This window comes from Lissotriton helveticus, chromosome 12, assembly GCF_964261635.1.
Source record: "Lissotriton helveticus chromosome 12, aLisHel1.1, whole genome shotgun sequence".
Classification (NCBI taxonomy): Eukaryota; Metazoa; Chordata; class Amphibia; order Caudata; family Salamandridae; genus Lissotriton; species Lissotriton helveticus.
This window is the reverse complement of record NC_136073.1, coordinates 772,199,032-772,226,820: the sequence shown is the minus strand read 5'-3', so window position 1 is coordinate 772,226,820 and position 27,789 is coordinate 772,199,032. Positions and strand designations below refer to the sequence as shown.

Here is a 27,789-nt window from a genome sequence, read left to right as displayed (position 1 = left end):
ATGACCCTACGAATACCCAATAATCAGGGGCGTAGCTTCGGGGGGGGGGGGGGGGGGGGGTGTTTGCGCTGTTACATCCCACTAATGTATTTTCCGATAAATAGCTGAGTACTGCTGCTTTCAGCCGGATATGGTGATGTCTGTCGGATTTCACCAGGAATTTTTACATACACACAGACAAAAACGCACACACACTCTCTCCCTCTCTGTTTTGAAAGGCCTAAAAATATTGTTGATTTTCTAAAATATTGTGTTGTCTCTCTAAGTACTCCTACAACTCCGCATTCCTTTCCCTTTCCACTCCTTAGGCCCCTCTCATGCACCCTGCTTGTCCTAGAATGTATTTAAACGTGATATGCACCGGAGAATCTGAAGCTCACACACCCCTAAGCTTATTTATAAAGCTACTCCCTTGCCAATAATTCATAATAATCCTGACATACCTCTATGACAAACAATTCAAGATATTCAGAATAAGTCACTATCAAATCCTATGTTTAGAAATGTGCACATTATTTAAACTCCTAGGGCCATATGTATCAAGGTATCAATTAGCGATTCTGTAATAGCGATTTTTAAGAAATCGCTATTTCAGAATCGCTAATTGGTATGTATCAAGAAAATTGCAATTTTTTTGCGATTTCTTGATATTGCTTAATTGCGAATTCGCAAATTGTGTATTCGCAATTAAGGAATACTTTCCCATTCATTTCTATGGGCCAGGAGGCCCATAGGAATGAATGAGAAGTTATTCTCAATTTGCGATTTGCAATTTGCTAATCGCAAATTGAGAATAACTTCAAGGGTGCAGGGGTGTCCAAAGGACACTCTGTTGCCCCCCTGAAATATGCATGGGTGCACATGTGGCGCACATACATGCCCTGAGGGCATGTATGTGCGTCACATGGCACTTTGAAAAATACAAAAATGTGCATTTTTCAAGGAATTCGCAACTTACCACCAACTAGAAGTTGGTGGTAATTTGCGATTCCTTAGGCCATTTAGCAAATTTTTTTGGCTTCTTGCATTGCATTTAAGGAATCGCAAAATTTGCGATTCCTTAAATGCAATCGCAAAATAAGGAATCGCAAATTTTGCGATTCCTTATTTTGCATGCAGATTTGTGTGATACATACCATTTTGCGAAAATGCGTTCGCAAACGCCCAAATTCGCAGAATTTCGGTGTTTGCGAACGCATTTGGGCATGATACATATGGCCCCTAGATTCCTAAATAAAGCTACTCCTTTCCATTACTGAGAAGGGCAATTCAGAAACCACCAATAAATACAGGCGATTAGAAAATGGCATAACAATTAGATGGAAAAGTGGGTAAAAGGTTTGTAAATAGAAATTAATTAGGCAAAGAAATTGAGCATTCATTTTTAGATGGGCATTTAAATCAGCAAGCCATTTGCAAATAAAAATGTACTTACTGTGGGGAGACAGTATCATTCAAGTAATTCATATATTGTGCATATTTCTAATATTTGTTTACCATAAAGATACTCATAAAACATGTTTCCAAAAGACTGAAAATTCTCATATTTTTACACTATAATTATTGTTCGAAATATTGTTACAGATTTTACGATTTTGGAGCAAGTGCCTAACACAAGGTCCTACATCAGGATTTTGATTGCAGTTTAGGAGGATTTACTGGCCACTATGTGATGTCTGAATAGAACATAAGTCCTTGCCAACAGCAGGGTGAACCAAAGACAGCAGAGGAGTCCAATATAACTGGCTAATGCATTGTATTCCCATTATTGGAAGTGGGTTCTGCAGCAATAAGAGCTGTGTTATTTTTCCTCAGCAGCATGTGAGCCCAGATTTCCATGCTCACGGGCAAGCCCAGAGTGGAAGTGAAATTAAAGATCTGTGAGTTAAAAATCTCTTCTGTTATGAGCCCTATTTATTTGCAGGATATTTATATTGCACTGTAGCTGCATAATGCTGCTTTAAAGCACTATAATGAGAGCAAGGACCAGGAGACAATAGGTGTGATAAAGACTGCATTTAAGCAATGTTGTTGATGAGACCATAAGCTGATGAAAGAGGATAATTTTGACCTTTCACCATACCCTAACATCTTAGCAGGATGTGGGTCAGCTGATGAAATGCAAAGGTCATTCCCAGGTATCTTGAACTTCCGTGGTGGAAAGATTTGTGGACAATGCAGAGGGTCTTACATTGTGCTGTTCCTCTCACAGGTGGCTGGAGGAAAGATATCATGATGAGGATGATATGGATGTGCATTCTGAGGTGGAATATAATATGCAGCACTTGGCTGTAATCTTTTTGGCCAGGTGAGGTGGTCCGTGTACAGAGTATTACAATTGCAGCTTTACTACCCAAAGGATCAAAGACACTTTTATGCAGCAAGGTGATGAAGGAACCCTCAAAAGCTAACTATGATGATGTAAAGAATTGTGGCTTGAGGGACACTTCGGGAAGCAAGAGCTCCCTAAGTTGCATGACATCAAACATGGAAAGAAAAGGGAGGTCCATGGAGATTACCAAAACACACAAGATGATGGACGGAATGTTGCACATTGGCAAAACATTCACCCCCCGTCACAGATCTGGGTTTAATCCATCATTATTTTGCTCACCACGCCACCCCAGTTCAGACATGGCCATATGTAAATCAGTCTTGACCCTGTGCCTCATGGGAACAGTCCAGCCCAAACTGCCAAGCCATGTCTTCCCTGGACCGGAATCAAGCATCCTAGGACCGGTTTCTGGCTATCAGCCGTCATCAGCCAGGGTAGCTTGATTCCAGTGGCGTAGTGAGCACGGGACCCACGTCTGGGCATACCCTTCCCACATAGGGCGAACAGCAAAACACACAAGATGATGGACGGAATGTTGCACAATGGCAAAACATTCACCCCTAGTCACAGATCTGGGTTTAATCCATCGTTATTTTGCTGCATGGAGATTACCCCCTTGAAGGGTAAGACTGTGGACAGCTGAGGTATTAGCAAGATTTGTGCTTTGGACTCATTTAGGAACCACCTATCAGATGTGTGCAGTCCTGACGAGGTTCTCCATGAAGAGAGGGCATTTGTGTATGAAGATGGTCCTGGCAGCCCGTTCTATAAGTACATCTATTATAAGTCCTGTGCTTTGTAAAAGGCAGGTGGAGACAACCTCCAAATAGTGTTTTTCGAGCTCTACATTTGGCGAAAGAGAAAATATATTAACATGACAGTCTCCTTTATCTATGCAGACAATAAACACAAATATTTCATGATGGTGTTAAACATGAGTATTTACTTGCCCCCAAACTGAGAATATATGTCACAGATACACAAACCCTGAGAAGAACACTCCGCCCTAATTTCTACTGAAGTAGCTCATACAACCTCTCAGTGTACTGTCATTTACTGATCACACATCTACCCTTGTGTCTTTGCTCTCCTGAGTCTGTATAAAATGTGAGACTATTTAACCCAAAATCTATCCCTCTCCCAATAGGTGAAGTGGTAGCCACTGTGTTTGGGATCCTGTTTGTGTTTGTGGGCCTCTTCTTTGCTGTGCATGTCATCATGAAAAGTATCAGGTGAGTTCTAAAAAAACCTCTTTGATTTTGATTTGTTATGATACACTCAGACCTCCGATGGACTGATGAAGGCTTTTACACTCTCCATGTGTGTTTCTGAATGTAAGTGTTACTTACTGTGGCTGTACTCCTTTATTTTGTGTCTGTATCTTAATATAAGTGTTAGTTACTGTGGTTCTACTTTGTTTTTTGTTTTTTGTTCTTAAACATTTTTTATTGGCTTTTTAGCATTGTAACATTACATGTACAAGTAGTTTTCTCATTCCACTTTGTTTTTTTAATGTATTTTCAGCTATTATTAATTCTAAAATCATGTGCCTAGGTATATAATAGTATAGCTAATGGACATGTTATTCTGCCTATGAAACAAATACTCAGTAACCCAATGTCTAATAAATGTGTAAAATGAACACATTGTACCAATTAATATTCAATGGAGAAAGAAAAAGAATTGAAGCTAGGAATGAGGAAATAATTACTAATATCAACCTCCTCCTCTTTGATATAGAGCTTAAATGAAACCCAACACAGCATGACATTTCTCCAACAAAGTTTCTCATTTGAATGGTCGGTCATCCATAGAAGCCTGTTTAAAAATATCTTGAAGCCATGAAAGGAAGTCTAAGTTTTGGATTGATTTCCAAATCAATAAGGTTAACCAAAGCTCTTAAGAACCTCTAATTTACTAATAACTGTGTTGCATGTCATTTAACAACATGATTTTCTTTCCTGGCTTCAGGTTTGTTCCCATTATGATACTAATTCTACAAAAGACTGTTTCCCTCAATTGATGAATAACCCGGCTTCTAACAAATAGATTCAGTAAATGTGCTCTGCTCATCACCAACAACAATGCATTTCTATTAGATGTAATGTACGTTTTTTTTTGTTGGGAAGGCAGTACATATGCCACAATATCTCTTGTACAATGAGGTTGTATTCATAGCCCAGGCTAATGTCTAGGTTCTTCACATCAGAACATGCGATTAATCAGACTGATGTAGGTAACTAATTAAACCATTGTGGAGAGTAAGATTCCTTTTTCATTCAGCAATAGGCTTTTTAAGAGCAAGCTCTCCTCCTCTTGTATCTCAGTAGAATTTGTAGATGCTATCATATATCCTTTACATTTTTGGTATCTTCCTATTTCAAGCGGCTCAAGAGTACATTCCGGCCTAAGGTCCTCAAATAGTTTAATCCTTACCGGTTTTATATTGCATAGTGACTTTTTTTTATCAGTTCCGTCACTTAAATTGGTACCCATTCATCTTTGGCAATTGATCATTCCAGAAAAGTGCATCAGCTTGAGGCTCTAATGAGAAAGAAATGCGTTACTTACCAGTAACAGCAGTTATCCAGTATTGGTGTCTTTCATAGATTCACATGCCTGAATCATTCCCCGTCGTCGAGATGGGAGCCCCGGTACATAGAAAAGTAATGTCCTATAGACATACATAGAGAAAAGTAGGCCTAAGGGCCTTGCCTTAGTAGCCTATCTATGTCCTTTTGTAAAAAGGACCAAAATCCTGAAGGTAGCCAATCAGCTACCACCTCCCTCTAGAACCTTCCTGCCAGGAGCCTCAGTCTTTCCGATTTTCGTACGCACCAAGCTAGGTAGACGTAACATATGTTATGGAGTGAGAGATGAGTCCTTCCTGGGGAGGCGGGAGGGTTGTGAATCTATGAAAGACACCAATACTGGATAACTGCTGTTACAGGTAAGTAACGCATTCTTATCCAGTATTATGGGTGTCTTTCATAGATTCACATGCCTGAATCAGAATAGCAAGCAATACATTATGCACATTTGCGATGGAACATAACAAATAGTCTGAGATAATACATATCATGCGACTAGTAACCATCAGCAATACAAATAAGAAAATACATAAATGTGCATACCATTGCAGGATGGTGGGAAGGAGGAAGGCTCATCTTACTGGAATAGATGGCGAAGTACAGCCTGGCCCACAGCTGCATCCTGCATCAGTTCCGTATCCAGGCAGTAGTGCCTGGTAAATGTATGCGGCGATTTCCAGGTCGCTGCCCTGCAGATGTCCAGAATCGGTACTCCAGCGAATAGTGCCGCCGATGTGGACACAGCCCTTGTGGAATGCGCTCGGACTTTGGAATGTAATGGACGTCCGGCTTTGTCATGGCAAAAAGCAATTGCCGCTGATATCCATCGTGAAATGCTTTGTTTGGAGAGTGGCATGCCTTTTCTGGGTCTGCTGAAGGCGATGAAAAGCTGATTTGTTTTTCTGAGATGTTTCGTTTCGTCTAGGTAAAATTTTAGACATCTCTTTAGGTCCAAAGAGTGAAGAGATCTTTCAGCCACAGTACTGGGGTTCGGGAAGAATGAGCGAAGTACAAGTGGTTCATTTAGATGGAAGTCCGAGGGGACTTTAGGAATGAAGCGAGGATTGGTTCTTAAAATCACTCTGTCCTCTCTGAACTGCATGAAAGGATCTTGTATTGAAAGAGCTTGTAACTCACTGACCCTTCTCGCTGAGGTTAAGGCCAAAAGAAGTGCAGTTTTCCATGAGATGTATTTGATATCAGCCCTATGGATGGGCTCAAATGGGTGCTTCATCAATTGGTTGAGTACCACATTAAGGTGCCACGTTGGTGGAACTCGTCTTGGCCTTGGAAATGATCTATAGAGGCCTTACTTGGATGCTAAGGCACTTGCAGGCTCTTCATGTAATTTCCATTTAAATGAATGGGCTCTTCATGACGAGTTACCCTTGTCATTAGCATCCAAGTGGTTAAGGAATTGCTTTATTAATCTGTTGGACCATAGGGAAGGTTCTTTTGAAGTTCTCGTAAAGTGGGAGATTGCTGCCAGAAGTACTCTAATAGAGCCATGTGCAAGTCCCGATTGTGCCAGATGTAGTAAATATGGCAGTAACTGTTCTGGAGTGATCCTGAAAGGATGGATATTGTTGTCTTTACACCAAACACAAAAGCGTTTCCATTTCAAGGAATACGTTTTGCTTGTGCTAACTGCTGTTGACTTAGCTAGGACTTCCCTGCACTCCTGCGGGATGTTTAGGTAACAGAACTCTCGGTACTCAGGAGCCATGCCGATAATCTGAGAGATTTCAGATTCGGGTGGAGTACTTGGCCTTTGGACATCGAGAGTAGAGAGGGATGTTGATGCAGGTGGATTGATGGTTGGACTGAGAGGCGACGGAGGTCCGTGAACCAATGCTGTCTCGGCCAGTATGGGGCAACGAGAATCAAGGTGCAGTGTTCCATTTTCATTTTCATTTTCCGAACGACTCTGGTTATCAGGGGAAATGGCGGAAATGCGTACGCAAACACGTTGCACCATGCGATGGAAAATGCATTTCCAAGTGACCTCGGTTGGGGATGCCAGCTTGCGAAGCTGTGCCATTTGGCGTTCTCCCTGGTGGCAAAGAGGTCGATTTGCGGTCTTCCCATTCCGAGAAGATGTCGTTTAGAACTTGTTGGTCCAGTTCCCATTCGTGGGACAGTGACCTCTGCCTGCTTAGAGCGTCCGCTATGACGTTGTCTTTTCCTGGGACATACTCTGCTGTTAATTTGATGTTGTTGTGTAGTAGCCAGTTCCAAATTTTTTGCGATTCGCGAGACAGTGTCAGTGAACGTGTCCCTCCCTGCTTGTTCAAGTAGTGCATTGTGGTTGTGTTGTCCGTCCTCACAAGCACTGCTGAGTTTTTGATGCGAGGGAGGAATGCTTGTAGAGAGTATATAACTGCTCTTAGTTCTAGGAGGTTGATATGTAGAGTCCTCTCTTGTTCCGTCCACTTGCCACTGATTTGCAGCTCCTGAAGGACTGCACCCCATCCTTCTAGAGAAGCGTCTGTCGTTATGACATGCGAAGTTGCTGGTATCAAGAACGTTAGACCTTTCGATAAGTTCTTGTTCGTTGTCCACCAAAGTAAAGCCTTGGTTATTTGTCGAGTGATGACGATGCGATACTCGAAAGAACCTGTACATTGGGTCCACTGTTTGGTCAAGGCCTCCTGAAGGGGGGGCATTCTGAGCCGACAGTGAGGGATGAGTAGTATGCAAGAAGACATCATCCCTAGAAGTGACTTGAAAGTTCCGAATTTGATGGTGTGTTTTGAAGACACTGCGGTAGCCAGAGCCATCAGTTTGTGTTTTCTTTCTTGAGATGGGAAGGCTTTGGAAGAAATCGTATTTAGAGTCGCCCCCAGGAATGTTATAACTTTGGTAGGTTGTAAGGTCGATTTCTCGTAGTTGAGAGTCAGACCCAGGTGCCGGAAAATAGCGAGACAAGCGTTGGAAGACATTTGCGCATCTGTGATAGATGGTGCTTTCACCAGCCAGTCGTCCAGGAAGGGAAAGACCTGGTGATTCTGCTGTCTCAGTAAAGCTGCCACAGGAGGCAGGCACTTTGTGAAAATGTGTGGCGCTGATTTGAGGCCGAATGGGAGGACACCGAATTGGTAGTGTTGACCTGCTACTTCGAATCGTAGAAATTTTTTGTGGCGTTTGTGTATCGGGATATGGTAATATGCGTTTTGCAGGTCCAAAGACGTCATAAAGTCTCCTTCCTCTAGGGATCATAGGATTTCATGGATAGTCACCATTCGAAATGATTGGCTCTTCAGGAAGGTATTGAGTGCCCTGAGATCTAGAATGGGCCTCCATTTCTTCTTTTTCTGTTGAATTAAAAAGAAGCGGGAATAAAATCCTTTCCCTTTTTGAGCTGATGGGACTCGCTCTATTGCTCCTTTCTTTAACATTGAAGAGATTGCTTGCAGGAGTAAACGAAGGTGCCTGTGTGGAAGTTTGCGAGGAGGAGTTAACGGTGGGATTGAGTTGAATTCCAATGTGTGACCGTGCTGGATTAACTGGAGTACCCACCGATCTGTCGTTATCGATCTCCAATTGTGGAGGAAGTGTGTCAATTTGCCTCCATTTTTGAGTGGACAAGACGGTGGGGGGACTGGCTGCGGGAAATGGTCATTGTCTTCCGCCGGCCGTTTTCTTCTGGGATTTACCCCTGAAGTTCGATCTCCCGTAGGAGGTCTGACGACCTTGTTGCTGCTGTCGCTGCTGATATTGTGAGCGATTTTGATTGTAGGAATAAGAGGATTTTCCTTGATATGATCCTCTGTATGAGGGTTGACCCCTTCCTCTGTGCCCTCGAAAGGACTGGTTCTTAAATTGTAATGTCCCGAGAGCTCTTGCAGTGTCAGTGTCTTTCTTGATCGTCTGCAAGGCCTCATCTATTTTTTCCCCAAATAGATGTTGTCCGTCATAGGGCATGTCCAACACTTTGGTTTGGACCTCTTGTCGGAAGGATGTCGCTTTGAGCCATCCTTGTCTGCGCAAAACTGCTGCGCCTGCCAGCTGTCTGAAGCCCGTCATGGCGACATCTACAGCGGAATCAATGATCTCCGACGCTGACATTTGTCCTTCTTTAATGAGTGACTGAACCTCATCCTTCAAGTCTTTGGGTACATCCGCTAGATATGGAACAATATCTTCCCATAATTGTCTATTGTATCTGCCTAGCAGAGCAATGGCGTTGGCCACTTTTACAGTCATAGCTGACGTTGTGGAGAAGCGTTTGCCGATGCCATCCAATTTCCTGCCCTCCTTGTCTGGTGGTGCTGACAGTGGCGAGGATGGATTTCTGGAATTCTTTTGAGCGGCTTGGGTGACTATCGAATCCGGCTTGGGATGAGCATTAAGACATGTAGGTGCAGTTGATGGTGCCTTATACTTTTTATCCAGTCTAGGCACTACTATTGAAACTGATGCAGGTGTTTGCATGAGTTGCTGACCTTGTTCCCAGATGTGATCTATTATGGGAATTGATCTAGCCGTCTTTTTTATGGGATCTTTAAAGTCATATAAGAAACAATCTGTTTCCTTTGATTCCATGGTCATGTGGAATCTAGTGGCAGCTCTCTCTATTAAATTGTGGAATCCGCCGATATCCACTGGTGGAGAGTCTGAAGTGTTGGGTTCCGGAGTGGCTGGAGAATGAGCGACATAATCCTCATCGTCTCTGTTATGGGACAGGTCGTCTCGAACCTCTCCTTCCTCAGGTACATCGTCTTCCTCATCAGAAGATTGGATGTTATGAACTGTTTCCCTTTCTTGAGGAATGTCCAAAGGTGGTGGTCATGACTTTGGAGATTGTTGCGGTCTGGATGACGCTTGAGATTTCTCCGTGGAAGGGGCCGCTGGCGATTCTGGGAATCGTTTTTTGTAGTCTTCGATCAAGAATTGTAGATCAGTGACTATTGCAGCCGGAAGGCAGATCATTGGAGTAACTTGAGTATGCACTTGAGTCTGAACAGTTTCTTCTGTAAAAATGACCTCATCTCCATCATTGTCTGTACTCTGACATTTTACATTGAGATCCGACGGACTAGTAGCCTGATCGAATTGGTCGTCCTCTGATTCATCATCTTGTAACAGACAAGATGGGGGCAGTTTTTGAACCCTACTGGGCGATGTCAAATCTGGCGTAATAGGGAGTTTGATAACCTTTTTTGATGGAATTAACTCCGCTTTTTTCCATGGTGTCGACGGTGTTGACGTCGATCGTTTCTCAAGCGTCGACGATGAGGTCCTCGACGGTTCCTTCGTCGACGATGTGGTCGTCGGCGATGTCATCGTCGACGGTGCGGTCGTCGACGGTGTCTTTGTCGTCGACGATGTGGTTGTCGACGGTGCTCTCGTTGTCGGCGTCTCTCTCGTCGACGATGGTGTTTTAGTCGTCGACGGTGCTTTCGTCGTTGGCGGTGACTTTGGCGTCGACGGTGCTCCTACCGTCGTCGATGACTTCGTCGACGGTGTGCCAGCCGTCGATGGTATCTTCGTCGACGGCGTAGGCGTCGCCGTTTTTTGTTTCGTCGTCGACGACGGTGACGTCGACGGAGCCTTGACTAACGTCGACTGCTTTTTAATTAGTATAATCGATGACAGTGGCTTACCCATCGTCGGCGATTGGGTGGTCGTCGTCGTTGATGAAGAGGCCGACGACGCCATCGTCGTCGATACGGTCGTCGTCGACGTGGTGACATAGGTGGTTTTTCTTGAAGAAAACGTTGACGAACTCGTCGACGATGACTGCGTTGGCTTTCTGAAGGTGGTAGCATCCTTCACAGACGTGTCAGATCTTACCTCAGAAGACTTTGTGGTAGTCTTTTTATGAGGGACGTCTGAATGGCTAGGGGAAGCATCCCTTGGCCTCTTCAAGGACAGTTTTGAAGAAACTGAAGCCATTTCACTGCCCTCCGAGGACAGTACATCATCTTCTCTGGTTTTGAGTCTGTTCAACCAGAGGAGCAGTCTTCCTTCTCTGTCTTTAAGAGTCTTAGTAGAGAATGTTCTACATATCCTACATTCTTTAGGAGAATGATCAGGGTAAAGACAGTAGAGGCAAGTTTCATGCTTGTCATCGACGTGCAGTCTCTTCTTACCACAAGATGAACAGGCTCTAAACAGTCCTTTCTTCTGCTGTTCAGCCATTGTTGAAGCAAATAATCCAAGTTTTTTGTAGAAAAGAGATAATCCAAGAAACCTGAGGAGAGCTCAGGTGGGGACTCCCTAGCACAACGTGCGGTAGAAAATCTGAGAGACTGAGGCTCCTGGCAGGAAGGTTCTAGAGGGAGGTGGTAGCTGATTGGCTACCTTCAGGATTTTGGTCCTTTTTACAAAAGGACATAGATAGGCTACTAAGGCAAGGCCCTTAGGCCTACTTTTCTCTATGTATGTCTATAGGACATTACTTTTCTATGTACCGGGGCTCCCATCTCGACGACGGGGAATGATTCAGGCATGTGAATCTATGAAAGACACCCATAATACTGGATAACTAATGTTCTTGTGCAATTTTCTTATGTTACTTTGAAGATTTATAGACAGCTTAGTAAAGACTCTAGGGTAAATGGTATACAAATAGATGTTACCACATAGAACTAGGCTTGCCACGTAAACTGAAATGGAGTTCTATTTTTTGGGTTGGTTTATAACAATTATATGATGTGCTGCTAGGTAGTGCAATGCTCTTCAACAAATTTATTTTTGACAAGGAGTAGACAGGAGGGATGCATAAGAATCTTATTTTTTTTCCAGATAAATGTTGTATTAATATTTTTGACTTTGCAACATCTATAAAAAGGCTTACTGTAGTTGAAAACAGTACACTTATGAGTATTGAGAGGGGGTTACAGATATTATTTATGGTAACATATGCAAATATAATATTGAAAATGCATGTCAGTCTACTGCCTTCGAGTATATATGTTGGGAATATTATATGTAAACACAATTAGAAAATGATCCAGCGTGTGGCACATATTCCTATATTGTTTTTGCATACTCACCTACTTTATATTTTTATCACATTTTAATATTCCTAGTGTCATACAGGCTCTTCCATCACAACAACTTCCTAAACAAGAATCATTGCTTTTCTCTGCAAGTTTCATTTTTCAATTCTGTATTCCTCAAAGAAAAGATAGACACAGTAAAGGTTGCTTAGTGTCTGTACATGTGCAGAACAAGTTGTGTGTTTTGAAGTAGCTTCTGGTGTGCTACTGCCCATGCTGTACTTCATCTTTATTTGTGAGTGCGGTTTGCACCTGATGCTGTCTGTGCCATGTGAGGGATGCTTAAACTCTTTGTGGATCTTCCTTGTTACAGGAACTTTTGTGGTGCTGTTACCAAGCTGTGCGTCTGACTGGACCTTAGAAACCTAAACCAAAACGGTATCCCACCTGATATGGAGATGGTCGGGCACTATTCTCAGCTAGTGGGCACCATCAGCTTAAACGCGGGGAAGGAAGCAATTCCTTTTTGTTAAATAACCCTCACACACACTCTATTAGTGTCATGCTTCATCATCGGGTTCACCCTGACTCCTAAAGGTCAGGGTGGGCTTGACCGTATTCCAGGGAGCACATAGGAGAGATAGGCCAGGGTGTTTAGAGATTAAAAATCCTCCTCCAGCTCCAGGTATACCTTTATTTGTGGAGTCGCAGGGGATAGTAAAAATGAAAAGGGGGGGGTCGTATGGAGGTAATGGTCCTATGACCCTACTGCCAACATGTTTCAGCTCTTTTGATAGGCCCAATAGGGTCCTGGGCTTTCTTCAGGGCAAGTGGATTTCCCTCCCTGGTTTCGTGAGTAGGTCTTTCCTATTTTTAAATATAAAGTGCAGAAAGCTGAACTTATTGGGACCGGTAACGTAGGGTATCCAGTCCGCCTGTAAAATAAACATTGATTGGTGTTATCACACGTGTCCAACTCACGCTGCACCTATATTACCCAAAAGCTCCATTAAGAATAGGTACTATAGTGTACGTTCATCCAACATGCTTTGTGTGGTCATGAATTCAACGAGCATTCTGGGTATAATGCTGTCCCAGGTAGTTACTATTTCTGAGTGGTAACGCCATTTACATCTCGCCACCCATACCGTGGAAACTAGGTAAACAATGGTGTAGAGTACTTTTGCCCCTAGTTTGCTTGTCTGTAATGAGCCAACTGGAAAAGGAACACATTTGGACGAATATACCCATACTCCGGTGGAATCCGCTGCTGGTTGAGATACATAGACGATATCCTGAATGTTTGGCAAGGAGACGAAATAAGCACAAAAGCATTTAAAGACTGGATAAACCAACGTAATCCATTCCTCCGCTAGACTATGTTTACTCATAATACAAAGGTGTCTTTCTTGGATGTCAACATCATAGCCAAGAATGGGAAGTTGGAAAGCATGCTCTACACAAAACCGACAGACCACAATAGTCTGCTCCACTTCAACAGTGCACACCCACGATCACTGAGGAAAAACCTCCCTGCCGGACTATATCTGAGAATCTGAAGGAATTGTTCTGATCTTGAAAACTACAACAAAGAAGCAGACAAACTTACAAAGAACCTACAGGAGAAGGCTTATTCTAAAAAAGTTATAAAGCAGGCCCGGAAAAGGTCACACAATACACCACGCTCTATCCTACTGGAGACCACCACGAAAAGAGAAACTGAGTCATTGATATGCATCACTACCTACAATTCATCATCTAATGCAATCAAGAAAATAATTAACAAGTGGCACATACTTACCTCCAACAAACTAGGGTTTGACAAACCTATGTTCTCGTTCAGAGGCAATAAAAGCTTCAGGAACACACTAGTCCATACTGACAGTTGGAAACCAAAACAGAATACACAAATGACCTTATGGAACCAACCACAGGTGATGGGGCACTATCCGTGTGGTTCATGTGTTGTTTGTCAATTCACTTACCACACCACCCATATTGACCTGGGCCTTGCATTTTCTTGGGAACAGAGATTGCAATACTGAAAACATCGTGTATATGATCACTTGCCCCTGAAAAGACAGATACATTGGAATGACTACCAGGAAGATAAAAAAACGGATAAGTGAACATAGGAGCAAAATCAGGAGGGCGATCACAGCTACCAGACTCACTTCTCACTACCTTGAGAAGGGACATTTCGACAACAATCTGAAGTGGAGCATAATTGAGAAGATCAAGGGTGGCACAGGCATATCTAAGAGACTACTAGAGAAAGAACAGAGATAGGTTTACAGGCAACAGACCCACATACTAGGACTTAATGATTCCATTCCATGGAATCAGTTGAATCAGAAATAAACCCCTACTAGGTGCGTCCTTTCCATTGGTTTTTATATGGGCTATCTTTGATTTCCAAACCCATGACCTGATAATTGGATTCCTTAACCAAAAGGAACACAGTGATAGTAGAAGAACCATGACTTCGCGTTCACATAGACCGGAATGATGCAACACTAATGGCTAGTATACCTCAATAACTACATGTCAAATCACTCTGGAGATATGTAAAAACATTGAATAGACGTACGTTGGAATGGTAACACTTGCCTCCTTCGTTCTATTTACATGGCAAGTACCAATTGATATGGTAGTACATGTTTCCTCACCGAACCTATTCTTCCCAATCAATTTACAACTACAGTATACATACATACCATTCAAATAATTATGTGGTGCCTCATGCTGTAACACGTCCTGAGAACTAGTCCGTGTGCCAGTATATATATACAAACTATTCTTTACATATCCTAACAGATAGAAATGGAACTGCAAAATATAAGTCTTACATCTGATAACAAATCGCCGCGCAGTGACTAAATGGCCATCATGTAACCAGAAAACAGACGGTTAACATATTACTGTTTGTCATACAGTGAGTTATGTCTTGGGACTACATAGCCCAATGTTTCGTCATCAATCAGTAGCCCTGTATCCGGGACTTAAAGAATGACGTCAGTAGCAATCACAAAGGGCGAGGCTCTATCCTTGGGCATTCCAAAATGCTGAGTTAGTTTAAGAATATGAGTCATACTCCTCTAAAATATTGTCATGTGGTGACTTGTCTTGGGACTAAATATCCCAGTGTGCCATCACATTCCTGTAGTTCTGTATCCGGGACTTACAGAATGAAGCCAATGGCAATGGACAATTAGGAAATGCATACTTTGAGTCAGACACACATGAAATATCGCCACGGAGTGACCAAATAGCCATAAATTACCTGAATCATACGCTGTGTTCGCTAAAAGAAATGGACTTTATTTCCCAAGATGCAGTCAATTTCTGTAGTCCTGTTCCGGGACATACACAATAATGCCAATAGCAAGTGCCAGGGGCGGGGCTCCACCACTGGGAAATCCAGAAATGCTGAGTCACAAACACACTATAAGAAAACAGTCCCGGCAAATGATGTCCAAAATGCCGGGAGACGCAGACCCAAGTAGGTAAGGCAATGGGGCAGGACCTTTGATGAAGTAAGTAAAAGGCGAGGATGAGTATGAATGTCTTCAAAGCAAACGAGAGATGCATGTGTGAGACTATCGGCCGCATTATAATAACAAGTGAATGTCTCCTTTGTTTTCTCTTAATCACCTTAATTCTGGCTCGCATTTGTGCAGAGTCTGACTACAGGGCTACCCCCTTTACCCGCAGTCTCTTGAGATATTCTAGAACCTCTGCAATAGAGTAAGAACTTGTGATGCAGTATAGTAAAACCAACAGTAAGGTGACAAAATACGGGTAATACCGTAACCCGGAAGTATAAGCATGAATGTAAAGGTGCAGGATGATTATAATGTGTGGGTGTATAAACACTACACTATTGTTAACCTGGTTTCCACGGTATGGGTGGTGAGATATAAATGGTGTTACCACTAAAAGTAGTAACTACCTGGGACAGTGTTATACCCAGAATGCTTGTTGAATTCACAACCACACAATGCATGTTGGGTGAATGCACGCTATAGCACCCATTCTGAATGAAGCTTTTAGGTGATGTAGTCGCAGCGCGAGTTGGACACGTGTGATAACACCAATCAATGTTTCATTTACAGGTGGACAGGATACCCTACATTACCGGATGAGAGATAAGTATTCTACTTACCGGTCCCAATAAGTGCAGTTTTCTGCCCGTTATATTGAAAAATAGGCAATACCTACTCACAGAACCAGGAAGGGAAATCCATTTGCCATGTAGAAAGCCCAGGACCGTATCGGGCCTATCAAAAGGGCTGAAACATGTTGGCAGTAGGGTCATAGGACCATTACCTCCTTACGACCCCCCCTTTTTACATTTTAAATATCCCCTAGGACTACGCAAATAAAGGCGTACCTGGATCCTGAAGAGGATTTGTAATCTTTAAACCCCCTGACCTATCCCTCCACGAAGAAAGACGATCACTCAGACTCACAGAGCGAAAATGGAGACAACACTCTTTTTCACCCCATCTAATCCAACTAAGATAAGCCAGAAAGGCCTCCAATAAAAGCATACTTAACTCAAAAAAAGACTTCTTTAGAAAATAATTAGATAATGCAAGAAACAGACAGAGGAAACTCTTCAAACCGCTAAAAGATCAATCCAAACCAAACGGACAAATCTGCACCAATAGCTACAAAATCGATCATTAGTAGCGAATATTTCTCCTCCTTCTTCATAGCCAAAGCCATAGCCATGGACATGGAGCTCAAAAATGCAGCTGACGACCCCTTGATCAAAAAGAGCACCCCATTTAAGCCGCAATATCAACCAGCTCCGGAAATGCCCAAAAAATAATGCTGTATGGTCTGAATTCAAGCCGTACGTTGACATAGATATTGCAAAGATTATCTCAACAACAAAACCAAATAATCACTTCAATGAGCCCCTACCTGCAAATCGTTGGTCTACAATTAACCATCTGCTCATCCCCTCATGGACAAAGATTATCAATGCTTTGCTATTGCAAGGCTCACTACCGGACCGCCTAAAAACAGAGCAAGTCACTCCAATCTTAAAAAAAAAGTCTGCTAATCCCTCAGACCTCAACAACTTTAGACCAGTAACAAACATTCCCATGCTAGCCAAATTCTTGGAAAAATGTGTTTATCAACAACTGAGTCAACATATCTCTGAATTCAAACTGCTGAATGACTTCCAATCAGGATTCAGACCAAACCACAGCACTGAAACAGCACCTCTGCATATCATGGACGACGCTCTACTTGCCCTTGACTACAACAAAACCTGCCTCCTAATCTTGCTCGACCTCTCATCGGTATTCAACACTGTAAATCATCCCAAATTACTGGAACTCCTGGAAAAAAGGATGGGCCTAGAGGGTACAGTCCTAAAATGGTTTAGTTCGTTCCTAGAAATCAGATGGCAAAAATTCATAGTTAACCAACCATTATCTTCTTCATCTAGAAATCATCTAGGAGTTCCATAGAGCTGAATACTATCCCCTGTTCTTTTCAATCTTTACGTAGAACCGCTAACAGAAATCCTACAACAGGTAAACATCTCCTTACACACGTATGCAGACAATACACAGCTTTATATCACGTCCACACCGATAGAAGAGATCGTTATCATGAACCAGGCACTTAAGAGAACCGTCCATTGGCTAACTAATAATCACCTCAAGCTTAACCCACATAAAACGGAATTCCTTCTGATCTCCCCCCAGAAAAGCACTATGAATATCTTGGAGTGGACCAAGCTGATCACGGCGCTAAACTGCTCTCCGAGGCTTGTAGACTCAACCAAGTCCCTTGGAATTGCACTAGACCAAAACCTGAACATGCTAACTCACATTAACTCGATGGCAAAAAACACCTGTTTCCATCTAAGCTACCTTAGAAAACTGAAACCTTTCATAAATAATTCAGACCTTAAAACAGCAGTCCAGGCATTAGTCATTTCAAGGATCGAGTACGGTTGCACAACTCTAGCCGGGCTTCCCAAGATTCCAACAGCACCTCTAAAAGCTTGTCTTAACGTGGCCACAAGACTTATAACGGGCTCCAGAAAATTCAACCACATCACCCCTCACTTGAAAGCACTCAACTGGCTGCCTTACGAAGCAAGAATACGACTAAAAATGTCATGTATCACTCACAAGGCGATACATTACAAAACACCAAAGTACCTAGCCCAGAAAATCACACTATCAGGAGGATGCCGAGTTTCCCAGAGTCAAGGAGATATATTACTGAAACTGGCCTTCTTCTGAAAGAAAAAACTTATGACCGAGCCTTTTCTGGTGCAGCTCCGTGAATTTGGAACGCACCCCCCCGGAACATTAGAAAAATATCGTCCATTTCTGCTTTAAAAAATAAAGCCAAACCCTATATATGAGCAAATTCCTTCCTTAATTTCCACAGACTTGATATTATCAGAGGTCCTTTTTTCTCATACATATGCTAACACACAGTGTCGCCTAAACTTTATGTTGGACTTGTATTTATGAGTGTTAATGCACAAATGTTTCTTATACAAATCAATGTATAGTTACTCCGAACCTGATAGCACAACTGTTGCTAGCAACTCGCTGTACACTGATTATTTCTACGAATTCACATATTGTAAGAGTTGTTTTAAGTTTAAACACATGTAAATGTAAAGCTCTCTGGTACCCTTTCTTAGGGTCATGTTCGCACTATATAAAACACCAAAAATAAAATAAATAAGAGTGCTCCCTTTAAAATGGTCGATCCCACACTGACCTTTAGGAGTCAGGGTGAACCTGATGAATGAAGCATGGCACTACTAGAGTGTGTGAGGGTTATTTAACAAAAAGGAATTGCTTCCTTCCCTGCGCTTGAGTGGATGATGCCCCACTAGCTGAGAAGAGTGCCCGACTGTCTCCATATCAGGTGGGATATCATTTTGAATTTGGATTTAGAATTGGGAGGACGGATCCCCCCGAGGAATACCTCTCTACCCTTCCCGCTCAGGTTAAGTTCTCTTCTCCTGTAGCCTGAGTTCAATGGACCTTAGAAACGTCATCCTTCCTGTGCTTGTCCAATTCTGTATCCGAGACAAGCTTGCCCTGGTGATGCCTGTTATTTTTGCGAGTGGATTACGCTACTGCTAGCTGGGCTGGCAAAGGATGCCTGGCCTGTGCTGAGCATGTTCTGCTTGTTACAGAAGCTTACAGTTCTGCCGGCGGAGTGCGTCTCCTTCATAAATGAGTAGTGTCAGGCGCGCAACACCCATTGGGCTCACTGGGCTTCAGCCCCCCCCCCCGTCGTGTGTGTCAGCCCGGGCTGACACAGCTTTGCGGGCTGGCAACCATCTAATTGCAGCCGCACCCAAATACTTAACAGGTCTTTAAAAGACCATTTACTTGTAAATTAGGCGTTTGTTGTGTTTTTCCCCCTTCTTTCAGTCACTCTGTCTATGGTTGGAAGAATTAGCCCCCCCAGAATAATTTTTCAGCCCCCCCCCCGAAATTTGGCTCTAGTTCCCCGCCTGAGTAGTCTCCAGCATTAAAGCTACGTGAAAATGACTATGTGTCGGGTGCATGCACCTCTAATGAACGTTACTCGAAACACAGTGGCAAGCAATTTTGTTTTCCTTTCATTTGGTTTTGGGAGTTATGAAAATGGACCTGATGCCCCGTGATACATTTTTTCTGACTTTAAACGTTTGATATCTACGTCATTGTGCCATAATGCAGCTTTCAGTGAGGTACATAACAGTGAGAACATTGATCCGCCTTCCCTTTTGGATAGATGTTTGCTACTTAATGGATAACTCTGCTGTTAGAAGAGAGAGTCAATAGTATATGTGTTACCGGAGGAACAGCTTTATTGACTGATGCTACTTTTCTAAGATATGTATAATCATCAGTTGAATTGTCCTAGGTGAAGTCTGAGCATGTTATTTCTCTATAGTATATGGTCTCTTTCTCCCTTTGAGACAATCGCCTGTAAGGCATATGTACCTTGAGGTGTACCTTTGAAGTATGGAGTGTCAACATATGAGATCTAAGACCTTGGCCGGTAACTTTTTTGTAACCCAAGATATAGGTTATATGCCTATTGGCAGACACTAAGATGTATTTAACATGTAGAATTGCTTTGCTGCCAGAGGCTTACCTAACCTGAGGGATTGGTTGTTTATTCAGATGCTTAAGCATGGAATGACAATGTATCCTCACAGCAGCCTTGCTGTTGGAAGTCTGTAGTACTTGTGTAGTTTGAGGGATGCTGTTGGAGTCAGATGTCTATGTGATAAACTTGATGCCCAGTGTGAAAGTCTGGGAAATCAGTATAGAATGTGGAAAGGGTCTAATGTCTGAGTTTGTACTGTTTGTGTAACCTGAGGAATAGACCAGAGGCCTGAATTAAAAATATCTCTGCAACCCTGTGAGTCGATACCTCAGCCTGCAGCCCCCACATGTGTAACTTTGGGGATAGCTTTTGTGTGTGAAGCCTCAGTCTGTGTTAGGATCTGTGTAATCTAGGCATTGTTCTGCTGGTGAAAGCTTGAATATCTAGAATGTGAGCTGTATGAAGAAGTCTCAGTTTTCTAACAAAAAATATGACTTCTGTGCTCACCCCAGCTAGCTTTAACTCAAAACTTTGTAGAGCAATTGAATGTTTCAGAAATTTGAACAGTTACCTTGCAATGTTCCTGAAAAGGCTGAAATACATCGTTCTTAAATGAATGACTTTAAGAAAAACAGTAATGCAGTAATTCTCTTCTTTCTTACGTTTACTGACGTTCAAGTTTGTCTCTTATGTTTAACAAACTATGGTTAGTTCTTGTAAGTTGACAGATTCTTGAAATGAAATGAAATGAAAATGGGTTTTCTAAAGCGCAGATAGTTGCCCGGGGGCGTCCTAGCGCTGATTGCTAACGGGTAATCTCAGTGGGACTTAAGTTCAGAAAGAAAAAGAAGACACTATTTATTGAACAAAAAAGTTTTCAGTTGCTTCCTGAAAGAGGTAAGGTCGGAATTGGACCTTAGGTAAAAAGGCAAACTGTTCCACAACTTGGCTGCATTTAGAGAAAAGGACTGACCACCTGATCTGGACCGTTTGATCTTTGGCACAGCGGCAAGTAGAGCGTTAGTGGACCTTAGCTGTCTGCTGGGTAAGTAGGGAGTAATTAAAGGGCGACTGATTAATGGGCCGGTTTCCCAGAAAGATTGGTGGGCAAGACAGAGAGATTTGAAACTGATCCTGTCCTTCACCGGAAGCCAGTGTAGTCTTGTCAGTCCGGCTTTTACAGAGGTCCTCCGAGGGATTTGAAGCAATGTCCGAGCCGCGCAGTTTTGAATTACTTGTAGCTTTTTTAATGTGGAATCTGGAGCTCCAAGATAGAGCGCATTTCCAAAGTCCAACCTCGAGAGGATTAGTCCTTGGACCACAATTTGTCTTGCCTCAAAAGGTAGCAACGGAAGGATCTTATTCAACGTTCTAATGAGGCCAAAACATGTGGCAGATAGCACGACAGCCTGGTGGTCGAATGTCAGGGACTTATCCAACCAGACACCCAGGCTCTTGATGGCATCCCTGGGGGCTGGGGGGGTGCCTAGGCAGGCTGGCCAGATCTGGTCAATTGTAGGTGGAGCTAGATGTCGCAATATCATGACCTCTGTCTTGTCCCCATTAAGTTTGAGACAAGACAGGGTCATCCACCTACTAACCTCGCTCAGGCATCCCATCAGATCTACTGTGCCCACAGGGTCTCCGGCCCGCGTAAGAGAAACCACCAGCTGGGTGTCGTCCGCGTAGGTCACGATCTTTTTGCCATACGGACGGACGACCCCAGCCAGCGGTCTCATGTATACGTTAAATAACGTCGGGCTTAATGACGATCCCTGTGGGACTCCACAGTCCAAGGGCCTACTTGTAGAAATAGTTGCTCCCTCAAAGACCTGAAATTTTCTGCTGGATAGAAATGAACGAATCCACTCCAGCGCTCCTCCTTGTATCCCAATCTCCAGGAGGCGCTGCAACAAGATTGTATGATTTACAGTATCAAAGGCGGCACTTAGATCGAGGAGGATGACTGCCACCGATCCTCCCCGATCCAAGATGCCCCTTGTTTCCTCCAAGACCGCCAACAGAGCCGACTCCGTCCCATGCTTGGGGCGAAAGCCAGTCTGCGAGGGATCAAGGAGATTATTATCCTCCAAGAAAGTGGTCAGAAGGCTATTGATATATTTTTCCAGTAACTTACTGGCCCAGGGGAGCAAAGAGATTGGACGATAGTTACTGAAATTGTTGATGCTCATATTAGGCTTCTTAACAAGTGCTTTCACCCTAGCTTCTTTCCACTTAAAGGGGACTGTATTGGTGGAAATTGAGGCATTGAGTACCTTCAGCATAACCGGAAGGATGGTCTCACTAACAGTTCTTAAAAAGCGTGGTGGGGCCGGGTCGCCGGGGGAGCCCGATTTTACCTGGGTCATTAGAGTGGACAATAGGTCCGACTGTAACAAAGGAAAATTCTCCAGTACTGGTGATATATTATCTATCACATCATATTTGGGGTAGCCAGGAGCGGCTATTAAATTCTTTGATTGAGTGACTGGAAAGGAAGAGTAAATGCAGTCTATTTTATTAAAAAAATAATCTGCCATCTCATTACAGCGGACTTGTAAGTCGTCGCTGTTTACGGGAGGCTGGGGAAGGACAGTGAGACTTTTTATTATCCTATATATTTCCTTTGAGTTGGACCTAGCGTCCTTAATCTGTTGTGAATAGTACTGGGATTGAGCTTTCTTAATCGCTAGCTTATAATCCCTAATGGATTTTTTATAGGTGGCTTTGTCAAGATCTACGTAGTTTTTCTCTCCAGCCTCTTGCACTTGCGTTTGATCTCCCTAAGCTCCATAGTATACCAGGGGGCTGATGTTCTGGATCTTTTAGTCCGCGATTTTTTTACTGGGAGAATAATATCAAGTGACTGAGTTATCCAACTATTGAAAATATCATTAGCTACTGTGGGATCTGTGTTGATCAGAGGGATTGTGGCTTGAAGTTCACGAACCCACTCATCAGTTGATAATTTAGACCAGTCTCGAGCCTCCCGTGATCCTGTTAAAGGAGCAGGCAGTTTGGGGATACACCAAGTTAGCGGGATAAGTTGGTGATCTGTCCACGGGAGGGTAATAGAGGGCTCTATCACTAGACCCGGGCAATTACTAAATACCGGGTCCAGTAGATGTCCTTTCATATGTGTGGGATTGATCACAAGTTGAGTCAACTGTAGTGCAGATAGGCCGGCAAATAATTCTTGGGCAGCATGGTCAGCGGTGTCTTCGAAGTGCATGTTTAAATCGCCCAGCAGCGTGAAATTAGCCGATGTAATGGCCAAATCTGCAATTGTTGAGGGTGCCGAATCTAAAAACTGTCTGACTGAGCCAGGAGGGCGGTAGGCTAAGACACCGGCAAAATTTATGTTTGGTGATAGTTCCAAACTAAACGACATACTTTCACAATCCAATATGGAAGTGGAATTACATCGGCAGATGTAACCATCTTTAAACACTATGGCTAAGCCTCCTCCCTTTCCTGACGTACGATCTGTTCTGGCTATCTGATATCCCTGTGGTAAAGCTTGAACAAGGTCAGGTACAGACGATGCGGTTAACCACGTCTCCGTAAAAAAGACTACATCCGGGTTAAGCTCTTCGAGCAGTAAGGAGATTTCAGTTTGATGCTTAGGCAGCGATCTGCAATTTAAAATAAACATATTAAAGAGTTTCTGATGCTCAGTTGTCATAATACCTCTTGGGAAAAGATTGCAGTGTCGGCACTGGAAAGGAAGATTTAAAGGATGATGTACATGGTCGCATTCCTTTTTTACCGAGGGTCTAAGGGCAAGCAGGTCGTTATGATTATATCTTATGTGAAGACCAGGTAAATGAACAGGGGTCGTGGCCCCTGGTACCGTCCAGTCGCGGACGGGCGCAGACGGGCTCGCCTTTGGCGCGCCTTCGGCGCGCCGCCGGTGCGCCCGCTGCGCCACCCGCTGCGCCCGCCCGCTGCGCCCGCCCGCTGCGCCCGCCCGCTGCGCGGACGAGATGACATCATCAATTTATGGACCGTTTAGGGGAGTGGGAGGCGTCCTGCAGCTAGAGTGTAGGTCCCTGACCTCACTCAATATGGCGGCTGTCAGTGACGTTAAGTCCTACCTTTATTTTCACTGCGCCAGCTCCTACTCGGCTGCGCAGGGATCGACAGAGCAATTTCCAGGCAAGAAATGCTGACAGTGATTAAAAGTCCCACTAAGTAAGTAATCTACTTGGGGAGAACAACGCTTTTAAAATACAAATCACAGTGTGAAAAACGGTAAAAATGAAAGCAGCAAGATTGCTGAGAGAGCCCCCGGCTTCCGCCTCAGGGGAGAGTAGAAATTGATGTTAAAATAGCGCGATAGCAATCAACGCGCTGTTACACCTGGCAGAGTTTAAATACTGTAGGGGAGTGGGAGGCGTCCTGCAGCTAGAGTGTAGGTCCCTGACCTCACTCAATATGGCAGCTGTCAGTGACGTTAAGTCCTACCTTTATTTTCACTGCGCCAGCTCCTACTCGGCTGCGCAGGGATCGACAGAGCAATTTCCAGGCAAGAAATGCTGACAGTGATTAAAAGTCCCACTAAGTAAGTAATCTACTTGGGGAGAACAACGCTTTTAAAATACAAATCAAAGTGTGAAAAACGGTAAAAATGAAAGCAGCAAGATTGCTGAGAGAGCCCCCGGCTTCCGCCTCAGGGGAGAGTAGAAATTGATGTTAAAACAGCGCGATAGCAATCAACGCGCTGTTACACCTGGCAGAGTTTAAATACTGTAGGGGAGTGGGAGGCGTCCTGCAGCTAGAGTGTAGGTCCCTGACCTCACTCAATATGGCGGCTGTCAGTGACGTTAAGTCCTACCTTTATTTTCACTGCGCCAGCTCCTACTCGGCTGCGCAGGGATCGACAGAGCAATTTCCAGGCAAGAAATGCTGACAGTGATTAAAAGTCCCACAAAGTAAGTAATCTACTTGGGGAGAACAACGCTTTTAAAATACAAATCACAGTGTGAAAAACGGTAAAAATTAAAGCAGCAAGATTGCTGAGAGAGCCCCCGGCTTCCGCCTCAGGGGAGAGTAGAAATTGATGTTAAAACAGCGCGATAGCAATCAACGCGCTGTTACACCTGGCAGAGTTTAAATACTGTAGGGGAGTGGGAGGCGTCCTGCAGCTAGAGTGTAGGTCCCTGACCTCACTCAATATGGCGGATGTCAGTGACGTTAAGTCCTACCTTTATTTTCACTGCGCCAGCTCCTACTCGGCTGCGCAGGGATCGACAGAGCAATTTCCAGGCAAGAAATGCTGACAGTGATTAAAAGTCCCACTAAGTAAGTAATCTACTTGGGGAGAACAACGCTTTTAAAATACAAATCACAGTGTGAAAAACTGTAAAAATGAAAGCAGCAAGATTGCTGAGAGAGCCCCCGGCTTCCGCCTCAGGGGAGAGTAGAAATTGATGTTAAAACAGCGCGATAGCAATCAACGCGCTGTTACACCTGGCAGAGTTTAAACACTGTAGGGGAGTGGGAGGCGTCCTGCAGCTAGAGTGTAGGTCCCTGACCTCACTCAATATGGCGGCTGTCAGTGACGTTAAGTCCTACCTTTATTTTCACTGTGCCAGCTCCTACTCGGCTGCGCAGGGATCGACAGAGCAATTTCCAGGCAAGAAATGCTGACTGTCGTGTTCTGCTCGTGCGCCGGGAGGTACATCATACACGGGACACAGTTTCATCTCATACTCCTTTATTTGCACTGCTCATTACAGCGGGTTAGCATCTGGTCAGCTGCTGGTCAGCACGTCCGTCCCCGTCCATGTCCTAGCCATTGTGTGTTCCCCTTCCTGTCCCCGTCACCGGATCTGGTGTCCGGTGACTTGGTCACTCTGCCTGAGGCCCCACAGGGTCCTAATGCCCTAATGTCCATTGCCCACACTGTCGGGTCACGACACCTCCCCCCTTGTTGCAAACAAAAGTTCGTGACACATTTACCATAGTCCTCATTCACAATTATATGGATGGGGGTGAACGAACGAGAGAGAGAGAGAGAGAGAGAGAGAGAGAGAGAGAGAGAGAGAGAGAGAGAGAGAGAGTACTTGTCATTCTGCATTTCTTCATGAATCTAGTGTCTCCATCGCTTTCTTGTCCTCTATCTTCCACCGTCCATGTGGCTGCCGTTGTCGCTGCCATTTCTTCTTCCTCCGCCTTCTTTGTCCTTGAAATGCTATCTGTTTCTTGTTATTCGTTGTTGTTCGTCGGCAGCCGTTATCATCTATCCTTTCACTTTCGTCACCGCCAGTGACTCTTTGGAGAACTTGTTGTCTTATCACCTATATTATTTCTGTCTCAACACCTTTGGTCCTGGCCCTGAGGTGCCTCTTGCCTTTATTCCCTTGGTGGCTCTTGTCCGCTCTGCTCATTGCATGTCTTTGTCCTTTCTTTTTTTTTGCTGCTCTTTCTCCTGCGGTATGTCTTTTCGTGTTGCTCCTTTTTACCCCTTTTTTCTAGGCTCTCCTTGTCCTTTTAGCCTTTTCTAGGCTCTCCTTGTCCTTTTCTCTTGTGTCCCTTTTGTGTCCTTTTTTCTTTTTTTTTCTTCTTCTTCTTCCGTTATTCTCCTTTTCTTTTAGCCTTTTCTGGGCTCTCCTTGTCCTTTTAGCCTTTTCTGGGCTCTCCTTGTCCTTTTAGCCTTTTCTAGGCTCTCCTTGTCCTTTTAGCCTTTTCTGGGCTCTCCTTGTCCTTTTCTCTTGTGTCCCTTTTGTGTCCTTTTTTTCTTCTTCTTCTTCTGTTATTCTCCTTTTATTTTAGCCTTTTCTAGGCTCTCCTTGTCCTTTTAGCCTTTTCTAGGCTCTCCTTGTCCTTTTCTCTTGTGTCCCTTTTGTGTCCTTTTTTCTTCTTCTTCTTCTGTTATTCTCCTTTTCTATTAGCCTTTTCTGGGCTCTCCTTGTCCTTTTAGCCTTTTCTAGGCTCTCCTTGTCCTTTTAGCCTTTTCTAGGCTCTCCTTGTCCTTTTCTCTTGTGTCCCTTTTGTGTCCTTTTTTCTTCTTCTTCTTCTGTTATTCTCCTTTTCTTGTAGCCTTTTCTAGGCTCTCCTTTTCTTTTTCCTGTTTCTTTGGTCCCTTCTTTCCTCGTTATTTTACTCCTCTTTCTTCTTTCTTCTTTTCTTTATTGCCTTGTAACTTCTCCTTTGCTCTTTCTTTGTCCTTGTGTAATCTTTGTCCTTTTGTTTCTCTTTGTTGTTCTACTTTCTTTCCTTTTGTTTTCTTTTTGTCTGTGGTATTGTGTACTTGGTCTCGTTTCACCCATGTTGCTTTCCTCTTCTCCTTTCCTTTTATGTTCTTCTTTTCTATTTCTAGTGCTTGTTCACTGACTCTTCGTACTTTCTGTCATTTATCTTTGTCCTTTTGCTCTTTTTGGCCCTTATTTTCTTCCTTTGTTTTACTTTATTTCGCCTCTTCTGGGCTTTCTTAGTCCTTTTTCCTTATATTTTATTTCGCCTCTTCTGGGCTTTCTTAGTCCTTTTCCTTATATTCTCCTTTTCTCTTTGTGATCTTTTGTCCCTTTTCCTTCCTTTGTTTTACTTTATTTCGCCTCTTCTGGGCTTTCTTAGTCCTTTTTCCTTGTATTTTCCTTTTTTTTTTTTTGTGTGTGCACTTGTATTATTTCTTTGTCTTCTCTTCTTTGCTCTTTATTTTCTCTTTGTTATCTGTGCTTGTTCCCTTGACTTCCTTTTGTCCTTCTTAGACATCCTTTAGGGTCCTCTTCCGGTTCTTTTGTGTCTGTTGTACCTCCTTGTTTTCCTTTTATTTTCTTTGTGTCCTTTCTCTTTCTTTCCGGCAATTGTGTTT

At 43.5% G+C, this 27,789-nt stretch overlaps 2 protein-coding genes across 2 annotated transcripts in view; one reads left to right on the top strand and one right to left on the bottom strand.

Moving 5' to 3' along the window:
• CIART (circadian associated repressor of transcription) overlaps window positions 1-27,789 on the bottom strand; it is a 469,491-nt gene that overhangs the window by 377,844 nt on the left and 63,858 nt on the right. The gene's annotated exons all lie outside the window — the stretch shown is intronic.
• CA14 (carbonic anhydrase 14) overlaps window positions 1-27,789 on the top strand; it is a 199,684-nt gene that overhangs the window by 167,897 nt on the left and 3,998 nt on the right. The window contains exon 10 of the mRNA XM_078670381.1: window positions 3,483-3,567. Within this exon, the coding sequence (XP_078526507.1) occupies window positions 3,483-3,567 (85 nt within the window). The remainder of the gene's footprint in view (window positions 1-3,482; window positions 3,568-27,789) is intronic.